We start from the raw sequence: 16,082 nt of genomic DNA, 5'->3' as shown, positions 1-16,082 counted from the left end.
GGGGTCAGTTTCCTACTTCTCGGATGCTGCTTGACCGGCTGTGCTTTTCCAGCACCACACTCTCAACTCTGACCTCCAGCATCTGCAGTCCTCACTTTCTCCCAGTTTGAAATTACCTTGTGGCAAGGAGTGCGTTTGTGCGATGATGCGGGAACAGGAACATATCCTGGGTTAAGTTGCTATACTGAGTGAGTTGGGTTTTCTAATAATTAAGTTATTCTAAATTCTACTTTTGTTCACGTTTCAACCGTAGTATATCAATAAGTTCTATGTTCCTTAAAGCCGAATGGTTGAACCGGCTGCATCACACCTGGAATATCCACGACACATCTGCCTTTTAAGTAAGAAAACGTTAGGGTCTCGACTACCTGAACATACTTTGAAGGAGTCTAGCCTGGTGCAGGCCAGACATTGGGAGTAACTGGAACTCAAGGACTGCAAATCTGCAGCCCAGTAGTTCGATCTCTACAAGTTGTGGCGCAGTGCACTCAGATACCCCATGACATGGCTCCCTCTGTAAAAAGGCTGACCCTGAGCTCAGTGCTACTAATTCACTAAAGGGTGGAGACTTCAGTTAGTGGAACCAGTGTTCTCAATGCCAATGCAGCACAGGAGAACGACTCCAACACGCATTCCCTGCCTGACAGACACTGGAAAAAATGCAGGCACTGTGCCATGAACTATACTGCAGGATCCACTCGTGTTCAACAACACACGATAGCACAAGGGTCAGAGCCACTGTGACCCCCCCGCAGGAAGGTGGGCCCCACTTCCCCATATCGGAACACAAAGCTGAAATTCTAACAGAGCCGCTCCCGCTGCCCTACTCCATACATACCTCGATCATGCAGTGCCAGAAGAACCTTCTCATACAGACAAGCCCTGTACAGGTCTCCAGGGATAGGTTTACCAGCCCAGCAGTCGAGCTCCAACTTCTCAGGGTCTGGAGCATGTGGATCAGGCTCAGCCAGGATATACCGATAACCATCTTTGTTGAACGGATGCTCCAGTGGATAGCCATGTGGGGGCAGCCGCTGAGCAGCAAACAACGGGTCACTAGGAGGAATTTTAAAAACACACACGCATTTAGGACTCCGTAAGAATCTCATCCATCTGCTCCTCACTGGCTCAAGCCCAGGTAGAAGCAGCCTAGGCTGAAACATCAACTTAATACCACCTGGTTATAAGGTGACTTGGTGGTTAGCACTGTTGCCTCACAGCGTCAGGGACCCGGGTTTGATTCCACCCTCGGGAGACTGTGTGGAGTTTGCATGTTCTCCCAATGTCTGTGTGGGTTTCCTCCCCTCTTTTCTCACAGTCCAAAAATATGCAGGTTAGTGTGGATTGACCATGCTAATTCGCACATAGTGTCCAGGGATGTGCAGGCTAGGTGGGTTGGCCGTAGGAAATGCAGGGTTCCATGGATTGTGGGATGGGGATGCTCTTTGGAGGGTCAGTGAAATGGCCTGCTTACATGCTGAAGGAATTCTATGATCTGTGATTCTCCCCAACCAATCCTTTGGGAAGCAGGGTCATTTTTAGATGGGAATCCAACCAATACTAGCAAGGTTACCATTCACCTGGTTTAATGGCATCAATTCCAGAGGAATGAATGGTGCTACACTCCTGTCTGCTGTTCTTCAGACAGTGGCACATTTCTTCCCTGTCCACCTATCAACCAATTTCAGCATGCCATTCCTTTTAGACATACATGTTGCAAACTGCCCCTTGATGCACTGAGACCATTTCAGTTTTCTGCACCACCCAGAGCTTCCAGGTGAGCTATCTGAATCACTATAACAGACAGCTGTAAAACAGGGACAGTGGAGACCAGGCTCTGAGCTGTCACTGATGAAGCACTCACCTCCAACACAACACAAGTCCAACCCTCTCCTTGTGGTGGTACCACCACTCTCCTCACCCTCGAACCAAATCGAAAGACAGATGAGCATTTATCTTGTCCCTTTTGAGATGCCTCAAAGACTGACAAGTGCAGTCACTGTCCAAAGAGACTGTAGGGAAGGTGGGACAGTTGGACTTCACTACTTGTGGGTGTCCACTGCAAAGTCAGAATGTTCAGTCACCAGCTGTATGTCTTGGAAGAAGCTGATGTTTCTCGGAGCAGGAAATACTTTAGCTGTTACAGGACAGGTCACTGCAGTTAAAAACCAGTGTGTCCATTCCAACATTGAACTGAACCTGCCATAAGACAGCTGCAGAAAATAAGCCGACAAACTGCTGAGTGAGAAAACAGGCTCTTTTCTCAATGCCCGCACTGTCCTGCTCTCCCATGGACAGGTCCACCACCAATTCCCAAACAGTCTCACCTTCGGGTTCGCTTGGCAGTCCCTCCTGAGGTTCCATCCTGTTTACGCTTTGCTCCTCTTCCTTTCCCGCTTCCTCCGACAGTGCCACCTTGGAAGAGAAAACACTGAAGATTGTGATCTGGGACTGAACAGTCTGCTCCCAAACACTCACAGCTGAGCAACCACTCAGGGGGAAAAGCACAAGATGCAACAGCCTGATGTGCACTGGGAACAGACTAGCCTGCAAGCTTTTCTCTCCTTGACATGCCTGGGACAGAAGGAACAAGGACTTGGGACAGGACAAAAATAGGAATTATTGCTGACAACACCAACACCAATTTCAGCATAGCAGCGCAAGGTTATTTACTAGGCTTTCCTTCAAGTCCACTATTGCCAGAATCTCTCAAGGAACAAGTCAATACATTTCAAATGTTTCCTTGAAGACACCTTCTGTCAGTATTACCTGGTTTTCAAGGTGAAATCACAACAAAATGAACTAACCTCTGTCTGACTGTTTTGAGCAGCTGCTGAACCAGGCAACTCACTAACTCATTACCAAGCTACACATATATTGAGACATAATGAATAGTGTGGAAACGGAACCAAACACTTTTAAGAGTCTGCCAAACGTTAGCTCAACTCCCTCCCATGACTTGCTTCCATTTCTGCAAACTCAAACTCTACCCTTCAAACATGTTCTCACTCTTTCAAGTGAATTCTACACTCCTTGTTGCCTATCGATCTTCATTATTTCTCAAAGTGGAACCTTGCATTTTAAAATTCAAGCTGAATGGTGCATTTTCCACTGAGTCATGGCAGCCCATTGGGAAACATAGGAGAAAAGAGCAGTGAAAAATTCAGACAGCAGCAAAGTTCAGCTGTCAGACTGGGTCGGGGAGTCTGTACTTGCCTTAACTCTGCAGGGCCATTCCAACACCAAACCACAGCAATTAGAAACATGACTCCACATCTCAACTTCCTCTGATGAATTAACACATTCAGTAATCTGTTCCAGATAAATGCTAGGACGGGGAAGAGAGAAGCACATTTCAGACCACATCTGGTCACGCCTGTTCAATTAAAATGTAATTTCAGGACTTGACCCTTCATTGTACACACGGGTTGTACTGAGAGTGCAGTCAATTTGACACGGTGTTTGTTACTGAACCCATTGCAATCACAGTTGCAACAAGCCAAGTCGTAGATTTGAGTCTGGCCTCCAGGTCCAATTGTACCATTACAACACTAATTCTTGTATCTGCTTAACTCTGCAGCTTATTTGCCACAGGATTGCTCGCGTTTTGCTTCAATCCATGCAGCTGATGCCTTGCAGACCAGAGAAAGGCACACTCAAGAGTAGTTTAGTGCTGCCACCCAACAGATCTTCAGTATTAATTTTCAGATGGTACCCACTTGACACTGTGCAAGTCAAGTCCAGATTTCCAAATCCCTGACAAGGCACACTATCTCACTGGGAGGAAGGGAGAGACAACCGCTGCCTTTTCTGGAAGCCATTCACAAGCCCATGATGTGGCTGTGCTGGATGCATTGAGCTATGGGCTGCTTGAACACTGTAATGGGCACCTGTGCTAAGTTCTGCCAGTAACCGCTCTCAAAGCAAGAAGGACGCAAATCAGGATGAAACGAGACGTATTTTTTTAATTGGAGGAGCGCAGGATTTTTGGAAACGTCAGCAGGAACATTGCGTGGCAAGATTGATAGTTTCTGCAGCTATTCTCAAAGGGGAAAGCACAAAGGCACAAAAGGTTGCACAGAAAACAGAAACTTCCAACACTTAGAAGATGGATGCAGAACACTGACGACACTGGCAGACCCTGAACTCTTCTGCAATCAGTCAAATGCCATCATGTGCAGATGGTGACACTGATTCAAAGACGTACAGCTGCAATGGTAACACTCCGATCTCTTTCTACATCCTAGTTCTGAAGTTTTATTCCAACACCCTTCCACAATAAGTTCATTCCACTTCACGCAAGACCAACTGCTCCTGTGTCTTCTTGTTCAGGACCACTCCCAGTGTGGAGGATATGCACTCTGTCCCGCATTACCGATGCAGACGGAGATCTCCCCTCACTGCATTAAATGCATCAAAACTGCATCTTCTGAGACACAGGGGAGAACCAGTGCCAAACTGTCAAGGCTCCCCAACCTAGAATTGAAGAGTCATGAAGTTCTTATAGTGTGGAAAGAGACCCTTTTGCTGTGGTTAGTGAATGTTGGAGGCTGAGGGGCGACCTGATAGGGGTTTATAAAATTAGGAGTGGCACAGAGAGAGTGGATAGTCAGAGACTTTTTCCCCCAGGGTAAAAAATGTCAATTACGGGGGGGACATAGGTTTAAGGGGGTATGACAGCTACTTTTCTTTAACACAGAGGGTGTTAAGTTGCTGGAATGTGCTGCCAGAGAAAGTGGTGGAGGCAGATAGCACAGCAATGTATAAGAAGCATCTTGACAGACACATGAATAGACCTTAGTACTCCTTAATCAGGACACCCGGCCCACAGCCAGCTCTGATCCAAGGAAAACAACACCAATCTTTCGGATCTCTGTTCAGAGCTCATCGCTCCAGCCCAGGTAACATCCTGTTTCATCTCACGTACCCCTTCTCTGGGGCAGTCCATTCGTGTGGCACCTCGAACTGGACACAGCACTGCAGTCATGAAAAACAATATTTTTTCAATCAACCTGCTCAGATGTCATGACAGACCTCTTGAGGAGACAGGACTTGAACACCACCAAGGTCCTCCTTGCTTCTGTACACAATATCTTGACTAATGTCAGCCAATATCCCATCTGCCTTCTGAACCATCTGAGCCACCGGTCCTGCTGCCTGGAAGGATCTGTGAACATTAACACCGAGGTCCCTCTGATCCTCGGCACAATCCTTCCAAGAGAACACATGAGCTCACACTTTTCAGGATGACATTTCATTTGCCACTGTTGAGCCCCATCTACATCATCCTGCAGTCTAGTCTTTCCACCTCACTATTTCCCCCACCTTCCATTTTCCCTTTTCTTGCAATGGTACAGATCATAGCGCATACATTCACGTCTCTGTCGTCAGTGTACACTACAAACAGCAAGAGACCCAGCGCCAAATCCTGTGGAATGCCACTGGACCCAGGCTTTCAATCTCCAAAACACCTTTCAACCATCACCCTCTGCTTCCCATCACAGAGCCTCTTTTGGATCCCATTTTCCAAACTGCCCCGGATCCCAGTTTTTAAGCAGCCTGCCATGTGAGACTTTGGAAAGAGCCTGACTGAGGTCTATATAGGCATCGACTGCACGACCCTCAGCTACACACCCAGTAACTTCCTCAAAAAGTACAGTCTGTGAGACCTGAGCTCCCCCTGACCAAGCCATGCTGACTCCCCTTCATGAATCAGTGCCTCTCCAACGAGAAATTAATTCTGCCCCTCAACAGTTTCCAACCATCGCGCCACCACAGACATTCGCCGCACTGGCCTGCAGCTTTCTGGTTTATCCCTGCCATCCTTCTTTTATAATGGTGGAGAATGCAAGTGTTGAGGGTGACAGACTATGGGTCTTGAGTTGAAGAAGCTACATGACTAAGGGAAAGGGTATGGGTGTACAGTAAATATGAACAGCAGAGAGCAAATGGAGAGTGAGCGAATTTGGGAAAACAGGAGAGCAGTGAACCTTGGTGTGTAGACATGGAGTAGCAGCACAATATTACTCCTTCAAACTGTGCACAGCTCCTAAGATTATACACCACCTAGAATCAAACAGACTACAATCAACAATCGCTCTTTGCTCCAAATGCCTCCATACCACTTGCCATTGCCAATATAAAACACATTTTGGTTTTCTCCAGCAGATATCCAGTTCTACATAAGAATAGCATAACATGACTGAGAATAAATCAACTTAATGAAATAATTTAAGTCGTAACAGATTTATTCCACTTGATCAATTTAGCCCCCCATAATTTACTGCTTAAAAAGCAAATAAGCACGTTGAGAATATATTTCCAATCTAGCCTCAACACTTCCTGCAAACCCCAGTGACTCACATCAGCATTACGCCTGACCCTATTCAAGAAACACAAAGCAAGATTTTAACTTTCTGCTAGCTTTTCCACAAGCTATCAGGCAGACTTAACTCGGTCTCATCCTCAGTATGGAGCAGAGTTTTACAATGTCGATGCAAAAGATGACAGACAGCAGGACAAATGTTCCACACAGAAGTACTGACAAAAGCATGCATGCATTCCCCAAAGGTCATCTTACTATAATGTAGACGGAACATAATACCGCTGCAGCAACAAAGTCAAGGGCAAAACTACAGACGCATCTTATTGGACCTGCTAAACTGCACATGGGAGGGTCAATCCTGAACAGAGTGAAAGAGAGTGCTTTCAAGGTGAGAGAAGTTCCACGATATTGTGCTCAACTTTTGAGTTCAGTAAAGCTGACTGGTTAAGGATCAGAATCCAAGTGAATTAAGCTTGGGTTTGGTGCAGAGTTGAAGCCATCTACATGACTCCCTCACCTGCAATGGATTCTCTCCTCTCAGGTGTCTCACATTACCACTCCCCAGCCTAAATCATCAAGAATTGCAGATGGCAGACAAACCCATTTCAATTTGGAAGTAGTCGAGGCCAACTTTGCTTCAGCCAATCAACTCAAAAGGCTGGAGTCCATTTTCATTCAAGATGCTTTACAGGGGAGGACAGTATCCTGAGCAGCCTTCAGCCACATTTGGGAATGAGGGCAAGACCAGAACACGATGCTTACCCCATCTCTCCCCCCCACCGACCCCCCCATTCCCAGCCACCCAGACAGTTCCAGTGGATATTGTTAACTCACCTTGTGTAGCATCACGGGCCCGACCCCCAGTCCCGTCATTGCATGTCGCACCACTGAGACGCCCTGCAAACACAAATGGTGAAGCCACGATTCTCGCTTGTGCTGAGCCTGTTTGCGTTCAGTTAGCAGCAGCAGCACCCAGCCAGTGCCCTCAAGTACCCAGGAACTTGCTGGCTTCACATGGGACTGCTCAGATGGAGACCAGTGTTCCAGGACAGGTTCCTCTCTTTGAGAGCTCCAGTGAGCGCTCCCAATGGCAAGGTGGGAGATTCGATACCCACTCTGCGGTGACTGCTCTGTGCCACCAGGGAGTAACGGGGTTCCCAGTTGCTGGCTACCCTGCAGACAAAAAGCCCCATACCTCACTTCAAAGTCTGGATGACCAACTCTGGCAGCTTTGACCAGAGGGTGTTAGTGAGGAGTTGGAACCCTGATCTTATCCGACATTTAGACTGGAATTGGGAAAGGAAAATGAAACGCAGTTGCGACTGATTCTCCCCCGCTTCCTGAAGAGTCGTGATTCCCAATCATAGCAGTTGCTCTGTCCCTCATCATCAGCCGAACCTGGGCCACGGAACATCCCAGACTGCCAACTTAACCACGAGGTGAGCAGAGAGGAGAAAAAAAGCAAGAGTTTCTTGGGGAAGGGCAAAAGCAGAGATAATGATCGAGAAAGTAACTAGAATGCACTTAACTGAGGTAGGGAGGAAGGGTGTTGCACACAGAAGTGGACAGTTTGAAATTCAGTGCATTTAAAGGTGACATCAGTGCCTGATTGGGCCCAGTTTGGGTTCCCTCTGCTGGGAGATGCTACACATTGCAGCTGTACTGTGACCAACATCACAATCCAACCTGCCCTCTCTTTAACAACAACTGGGTGCAACTGGATGTTCCTTGAATACACAGGTTTCAGAATGCTCACTACCTCAAGCTCAAGGCAGCAAAGGTAAGAAGATGTCCATCACCGCCATCACCCACTCAAACTTCCAATCAAACTGGGTCATCTGATTTGAACTGTGCAATTCTCAACTCTGCACTGCAACAGGAACTGCACCATCATCGTCAGGCCCAGTTACAATCTCTGGTCATCAAACAATGTCCTGATTCAAAATTAAAATTCAAGCAGATGAATACAGCTTGCTATATATCAGGGGCAAGCAGTTCATGCGGCTTTCAAGCACAGGTTCGTGTCTGAACTTGTCTTCATGCAAAAAATAAACAGCATTTTCCTTCCCTTGTACAAATGTCACACCTTTTTGCCCAGTTCAGATCAGAGGAAACAAACAGCTCAGGTAATTTTAAACAAAAGACACTGCAAATCGCTAAACAACAAGCATTTTAAGGCAGGTACAAAATACTTAAGGTTCAGAACTTCTTAAGACACAAACTTTCACCTGCAAATGTTGGTCCACCTGGAAGAGAGGTCAAAGCATGCATTTGTATAGCCCGAGGATAACACAAGCATCAACTATGAACTCTTACACGTTAACTCTTTCTGAACCGAGGCATTGCTCATATTCTCAACATTGGACAATTGCTCCTTCAGCAATGGCCAGCAGAGGCCATGTTTCAGCTCCGCTCACAAGTGTAGCCAAAGACCCATGGGCCTTCTGTTTGCTGATTTGCAACATAGAAGAGGGAAGACAGTCAGCAGGTTGCCACCTCAGGCCTTCCAAAGCCTTGCAGTCAGTTACACCTAACACCAGGCTGTGGGAGAGTTTGTGGGTGCTCGGTGAGGTGGGCCACAGGTGATCTTACACCACTTGACTGTTCCAGCAGTGGGCATGGCTGGTTCCATTGCAAAATCTCTGAGGCATGGAAAATACAAAGACGTCTTCATTTAAGCCATATTCTGATGAATACAAAACAGCAACATTTTCTCAAAGGCCATATTATGATTTATTCTGCACTGAACAGAAAGCATTTCAAAGACTCAATGCCACACACAAACTAGACTTTTCTGAGCCTGTGAAATTTTAACTGGAACTCTTCACACTAACAGGGATCTGCGACTCCCAAACCCCTTTCTTCTCTTCTGCAGATTAACTGACAGAGATTACTTGCCATAGTTAGACAACAATTACATTACTGTTGCAACGAGCAGCCAGGATAGCAGGACAAATAGAATGGGACTTAATCTTTCATCCATTTAACAATGTTTCCAACTCATCATGTGATGATTTTGAAACTGGAAATGATCTATGAGGATTGTATGAAGATTAAAACGTGTGTGAGAAGGAATGGTTCAGCTCCTCTGGATTCCACTTCCCAGGGCTGAGCTGGACAGTAGAATACCTGAGCTAATACTAGAAATGAAAGTGAAGGTGGTGCACTGGCTGAAATGCTGCCCAGATCTGGCGTAAACACCCGACTCACCAGAAAATATAATTTGTCAAGCGAATGCTTGGAAAACAACTGGTTGTTCTGGGTAAAAATATTAGCGAGGAGCTGGGCCAAGTGTGCAATCGCTGTCTCCAGTCACTCCTCAACCTGAGACATCTTGTTCCAAGTCATGTGCATCTGTCAGGCTTCCTGACATCCCAGAGAGAATAACTGCTGTTAGGACACCCACCATCCCACAGATACAATACAAAGGTGACTGTCCCAGCCGCTCGTGCCAGGTACCTGATCACAGGCTTTGCTCATGCACAAACGGAGGTGTCACTAGGACATGAAACACATTAGCGACCATTATCGCTACTTCCTTCCAATTCTATTAACTTTTGAATGTTTGTCCCCTGTGCTCAACTGGTGAGCAGATCCCTGGCTGGGATGGAAGCAGCTTCATCTTGTCAAGAAGCAACAGCAAACCTTCCCAGGCTGGAGGAGTTTCTGTGCTTAGGTGCCTTCTGTAGCTGGATTTCAAGGTATTATCTGAAAAAATGTCTTTCCGGACAACTAAGCATTCAGACTGCCACTAAGTGCACAGGCACCGCACATAATTCACCCTCTCATGGGTTTTACATGCTCCTCTGCCTGATGACCTACATTTTATTTAGAAACGTCTTTAAAAATTCACAGGCATGAAGTGAGAGATTTGTCAAGGATTTGCTTGACAAACTGATGGACAAATCAAAGTTAACAGGGACAGGGTCGGAAGATACATTCACACCAATGATTCACAACAGGCTCAAATTGAGAGCACAGCAGGTCTGATGACAAAAACATACCATTAAGATTGCTTCCTGGGGTCAAGGATCCACCTTGCTTCTGTGTGTCGTACGCTGGACCGATATTAGAAAGATCCTAGGAGAGAGAGTTTCAAGCAGCAAGCCAGTTTCAGGTTAGCAAAACACAACATTCAGAGTTCAAGCATGTGACTGTGCGGCTCGAGGAATGAAAGATCTAAAGGCCTTCTCTTGAACTGGGAGGTTCCATGGTAGATCTCAACATTCTATGTGAAAACTAAAGTGCATCATTATTTCACTTCAGCTGTTTTTATTCCTGAGGTGGAAGCTTCTGATAGCTGCAGAGAATTATTTTTTGGGAGTCATTTTTAAGTGTGGAGGTCATGAGGGCTGATGCCATGGAGGGATTTGACAAACATGGATGAGAACTCTCTCTTTGAGATCTGTGTCAAACTCATTTGGTGTCACTTTTAGCGGGAGTGGGTAAAAGATAACATTCAGAAAAGAAAGTTTCTCGTCAATGTACATGTCAGCAGGTTTCAAGATGTTTTCTGATGCCAAGTGTTAGTACTCATGTTAGTACTGTCGCAGTCCCTTCATGTGTTTTGTGGGAAATAAAAGGCATTATTTTAAACCTGAATCCTTGTGATTTTATTCTTCCTGTGGGATTTTCTCTAAAGTTTCTCTTTAAATGTCAGCGGTCACTACAGAGCTTGTAATGATGGGGAGGAAGTGTCAGTCAGCAACCACAGGGATGACAGGTGAGCAGGACTTGTTCAGCTGTGGGTTTGGATCATGTCAGTTCTGTAGAATATGGGAGAGGCCAGTCAAACATTCACTGGAATGATCAATACTGAAGGTACACGAGCATTGATAAGAGTTTCGGCAACACTTTAACTGAAGCAATGCAGAGTCAGGCAAAATCAACAAGAGTCCATGAGATGGATGCTAAGGTTTTTTTTTGATTAATTCATGGGACGAGGGCATCGCTGACTGGGCCCAGCATATATTGCCCATCCCTAGATGCCCCTTGACATGGTGGTAGTTAGCTGCTTTCTTGTACCACAGTTGGTAATCCCACAATGCCCTTAGGGAGGGAATTCCAAGATTTTGACCCAGCACCAGTGAAGGAACGGCGATACATTTCCAAGTCAGGAAGGTGAGTGGCTTGGAGGGGAATTTTCCAATATATATGCTGCCATGATCTGCTAGACAGTAGAGATTTTGGGTTGAGAGGCTGCTGTCTCAGGAGCCGTGGTGTATTTCTGCAGTGCATCTTGTACATGGTACACACTGTTGCTACAGAAAGTTAGTGGTGGAGGAAGTGGCTGCCTGTGGATGTGGTGCTCATCAAGTGGGCTGCTTTGCTCTGGAAGGTGTTGCTGCAGCTGCACCATCCAGGCAAGTGGGGATTATTCCATGACATTATTGAAGATGGTTATTAAAATGGTGCGGGTCTGCTTGAAACACTGACCAAGGACAATTGGTCATGAGGGAATAAAATTCAGAATACTCTTCTGTAAGGCAATAGCTCTCAAACTAAATATTTGTACAATTTCTATTGTTCATGGTCTTCTTCCTCCATTGAACATTTATGGCTAATACATCAATGTTTCGTGACCAAAGAGTAAAGTCGCAGCACAGATTACACAACTGAAGGATACATCAATATGGGAGATAGTTAAATATCAATTCACTCATAAAAAAAAACACAAAGCACTCACACCTGTAAAAGACAAAACATAAAAAAAGCCATTTGTCGGAGTGTTTGAACTTTCATAGTCTATCTAACTGTTTTTTAAAACTGATATTTGAAGCAATCAGTTTAAGGTTATTCCTACTGACTTGATACCCAATGATTACAGTTTAATTCCCAACAGTTGCCTGCCCTGGTGCCCAGCTCTGAACGCCACCTCCTACTTCGGGTGTTCTGTGAACTGCTGAAGAGTAGCATCCTATGGAACCCTGTCAGCCAGCAGCATTGCTTTACTAAGATCCTTATTGAATTTCTATATTAACCTCACTTTCCCAGTTCCTCACCATAGCTCTCAGCACCCCCCATCGAAGTACCAAATGACTGTTGATCTCACTCTTACACTCAACATCTGAGCAGCTCCTGCTGTCCGGGTTAGACAATTCCAAAGCCACGCAACTGACTGCACATTTCAGTATGATAGGGCTGACTGCCTAACCGTGAGATGACAGCGTACTGTTCTAGGTTTCTCCTTCGTGAGTTCGACAGCCTTTGAAAATCCACCACATCTCACCCTCCAGTAACTGCGTGCGTTTCAATGTGATGACCCACCATTCTTTGCAAGTTTGGACAAAGGGGATTCGCTCCATGAATCACTCTTGCTGAACAACCTGCCAACCTCATTCCTGCCTCAAGAATATCCTTTCTCATGCTGGATGCCATCAGTCTTACAAGTAAGGGGGGGGGGTAGAACTCCATGTTGTTGCAGTCTAAATGTCAGGCTAACATGGCATCACTGCTCTGAATACTGACACTGCTTTAAGAGTGTGCTCCACTCATCGAATCCATACAGTGTGGAACGAGGCCTTTAGCCCATCAAGTCCACACCAACCCTCCATACAGCATCCCCTCGAGACACATCCCAACTCTGCCCTCTCTGTGTAATCCTGCATTTCCAATGGGAAATCCAGCCAAACCACACATCCCTGAATACTACAGGGGAATGTCCCAGCCCACCTAACCTGCACATCTTTGGACGATAGGGAGAAACCTGAGCACCCGGAGGAAACCCACGAAGACATGGGAAGAATGTGCAAACTGCACACAGGCAGTCGCCTGAGGCTGGAATCGAACCTGGGTCCTGGGTGATGTTTAGTAGCCGTGTTAACCACTGAGCCAATATGCTACACAGTATCTCTCTTGTTCTCTTAGACATAAGCTAGCCTCTTACCTGGTCGAGCAAGCCAAACTTGGGGTAGTCTTCCTGAGGATCCTTGCTGCCTGGATCGGGATTCTCCTTGACCAGAAACACATCCCGCTCTTTGGTCTGAAATTTCAGAGGAATACAAAGGTTGGGTACATTAACAACATTTAAAAGGCATTTGGACAAATACATGGACAGGAGAGGATTAGAAGGATATGGGCCAAGTGCAGGGAAATGGTGTGAGCCTTGATGGACATTTTGGTCAGCATGGACCATTTCAGGCCAAAGGATATGTCTCCGTGCTGTAGGACTACAGGGTGGAGAAAGAGGGTGGACAATGCACAAGGTCATACCGTTAGACAGCCCCTTCATTTCCATTTGCAAGTCTGTGCCACAAGTACAAAAGAGGAATGTGCTATTCCAAGGCACAATTTAAAGGCTTCCAGATGTTGCAAAAGTGATAATACACCACTGAACAAGAACTGCTTCAACTCCTCCCCTCTTGTTCAAAATCAAGTCATTGTACCTCTGATCTAGAGGGCAAAAAGGGCCATGGGTTTGATGTCTCCCACCCGCCTCCGAACAGCACAGCACTCCCTCAGTACAACACTGGAGTATCAGTCTGGAATTCTGAGGGCTTGCTTCTGGAGCAGGATCCAACTGGTTTGGAATGCTTTGCTGTCACACCCCATGGGCCACACTATGAGCACAGCCAGATGTCCTGTCTGCAGTGCAGTGCTGTGCCCCCAAGAGTAAAACTGCCCGACTGAGCTTCACTGCAGCTCAAATGGAAATAACACAAGTATTTCTCAACAGTCAGCACAACTGAGATCCCAGTAACCACACAGTATTGCTCCACGATCAGATACACGCCTTAACCTTCACTGTTCAAATACGACAATAATGTTTCAGTACCAGGTCACAACACTCATCGTATTTTACAAAACTAAACTCCAGCCACAAATAAGATTGCATTCAGTGGAGAATGCACTCACCATGGTCTTCACAATGTTGTTTGGCCAAGTGATCTTGCTAGGTCGCTGTCGAGTCGTTAAACATTCCCAATATTTGTCAATGAAAGGTATAATATCCTGCAGAAAATAACAGGGCCAGATGCAAGAACAGGGGTTTTAAGTGAAGCCTCATATCATTCATCGTGACACACAAGAAATAAATAATGAACACTACAGAGGATTTATAATGTTATCACATGCCCATGTTGGCAGAAAAGCTAACTGTAACTTGCTGGGTCTTGACAGCAGAGAGTGTTTCAGGAGTAGGTTGGGCACCTTGCCTATCCCCCTGCCACCATTACTCTCTCCAAAGATAGCTGCTTACATTGCGTAGCTATTTTCAAAATGCAAAACTATTCAAAGTGGTGTCCCAGAACCCTGGGATAGGGAAGCAGGAGGTGTGCAAGGAGAGGAAGGATTGGGCTGTCTGGAGGAAGGCAGGGGGAAAGTAGCAATGAGAGGAAGGAGGTAACTTGTGGGGTCATCCCTTGCTCTCCTGTGTCCTTCTGCTCCCAGTTCAATCAGAATTGTAGACCCAGCAATGCAAATTGCAAGTTTAAATCTCACAAATTGCAGCCCCTTGCTTCTACTTCCTGTAGGCTTGTACCCCATTGACATGTGTGTGTTGTGGTCATTTTTAGCTCATGGATATCCCCAACTTTAATCACTGGATTATTTACAATTTCCATGTTTAAGTGTCTCCGCCTCTCTCCCTGCCTTGAAGAGTGCTCTCGATGACCTAGCGTTTAGGTTCCTCAGGGTGACCTCAGTTTTAAATGTGCAGTGTGAATGCATGTAATCATTACTGATAGTGCCAGCATTTGGAGGACCACAATACTGTTGAAGTTGGGAGGGAGGGACACTTGAGTGCAAACAATGTCAGCAATAGGAGCTTAACAGAAGTACAGACGGTTCTGCCACAATGCATCTTTCATCGACGTGAATTGGCTATAACACTATTGAAGACTTTCGACCATGATATGTAGAACGTGAACTTTCCTTCCACCTATTGGGTATCACATGATTGTGGTGTCATTGGTTGGAATGGTGCTGCTATTACAACATTCTCTTATAATGTGGGATCGCACAGGAACGCAATGGTCGCATGGTCTCCCTCGTCATTTCTTCATTTTGGGAACCCAGCCCCAGCTCACCGTAAGTGTCTTCCTTATCCTCAGAGGCACAGTCTGAGGAACTGCAGGCCCTTCTGCAGTAATTTCAGTTGTGCTGGTTAGTCATCGACTCATTTGTAGGGAATCAGACCCCTCGATCCAAATTAAACTGGTTCCACTTGCCTGGGTTTGGCCCAAATCCCTCCAAACCTTTCGTATTTCTGTCCCTATCCAAACCGGTTTTAAATCGTGTTCCGTATCAGCCAGCTCTGGTAATTTCAATGTAAACACTGGCCTCCAGATAACAAAATGACCAAGGACACAATTTACAAGTGTAGTTAGCTGGCCAGCCTCTGTTGCCAGTACTTGGCCGTTCCCTGCTGTTGTGAATCCATCCGGACCTGAATCCAACCCTTGCTCAGAGCTGAGACAGATGACTGCAGCAATCACACAGTCTGTGCTCCATTGCTGATTTTGGAGACATGTCCCACTCTGGGTCCAAAGACCATTCTGGGACAAGCTCCCCCACCCCAGCCCCAAACCCCACAGCCTCAGGCCAGGAGACACAAATGCACAAGTGATACAGCGGCTCTGATGTGATGCATTTTGATTTTTCAAAGATATTCATGCATGGCCATCACTGGCTGGGCCAGCATTTATCACCCACCCTCAAGTGCACTTGAGGAGATTGTGCTGAGCTGCTTCCTTTGAACCACTGCAGTTATTAGGGTGTACAAAGACCTACATTACTGCTGGAAAGGGACTTTGACCCA

General features: G+C 46.1%; 1 protein-coding gene across 1 annotated transcript in view; it reads right to left on the bottom strand.

Annotated features, from left to right (window-relative positions):
• The window catches only part of LOC122542968 (set1/Ash2 histone methyltransferase complex subunit ASH2-like), a gene marked incomplete at its 5' end in the record, with an annotated part of 25,952 nt that extends 11,650 nt beyond the window's left edge, over window positions 1–14,302 (bottom strand). The window contains 7 exons of the mRNA XM_043681111.1: window positions 806–1,056; window positions 2,328–2,415; window positions 7,160–7,222; window positions 8,554–8,571; window positions 10,330–10,405; window positions 13,212–13,307; window positions 14,180–14,302. Of these exons, the coding sequence (XP_043537046.1) occupies window positions 806–1,056; window positions 2,328–2,415; window positions 7,160–7,222; window positions 8,554–8,571; window positions 10,330–10,405; window positions 13,212–13,307; window positions 14,180–14,302 (715 nt within the window). The remainder of the gene's footprint in view (window positions 1–805; window positions 1,057–2,327; window positions 2,416–7,159; window positions 7,223–8,553; window positions 8,572–10,329; window positions 10,406–13,211; window positions 13,308–14,179) is intronic.
• Between the last annotated feature and the right edge of the window lie 1,780 nt (window positions 14,303–16,082).

The sequence above is a fragment of the Chiloscyllium plagiosum genome, chromosome 42 (assembly GCF_004010195.1).
Source record: "Chiloscyllium plagiosum isolate BGI_BamShark_2017 chromosome 42, ASM401019v2, whole genome shotgun sequence".
NCBI classification, from domain to species: Eukaryota; Metazoa; Chordata; class Chondrichthyes; order Orectolobiformes; family Hemiscylliidae; genus Chiloscyllium; species Chiloscyllium plagiosum.
The sequence above is the reverse complement of the archived record's forward strand: the minus strand, read 5'-3'. Positions and strand labels throughout refer to the sequence as shown.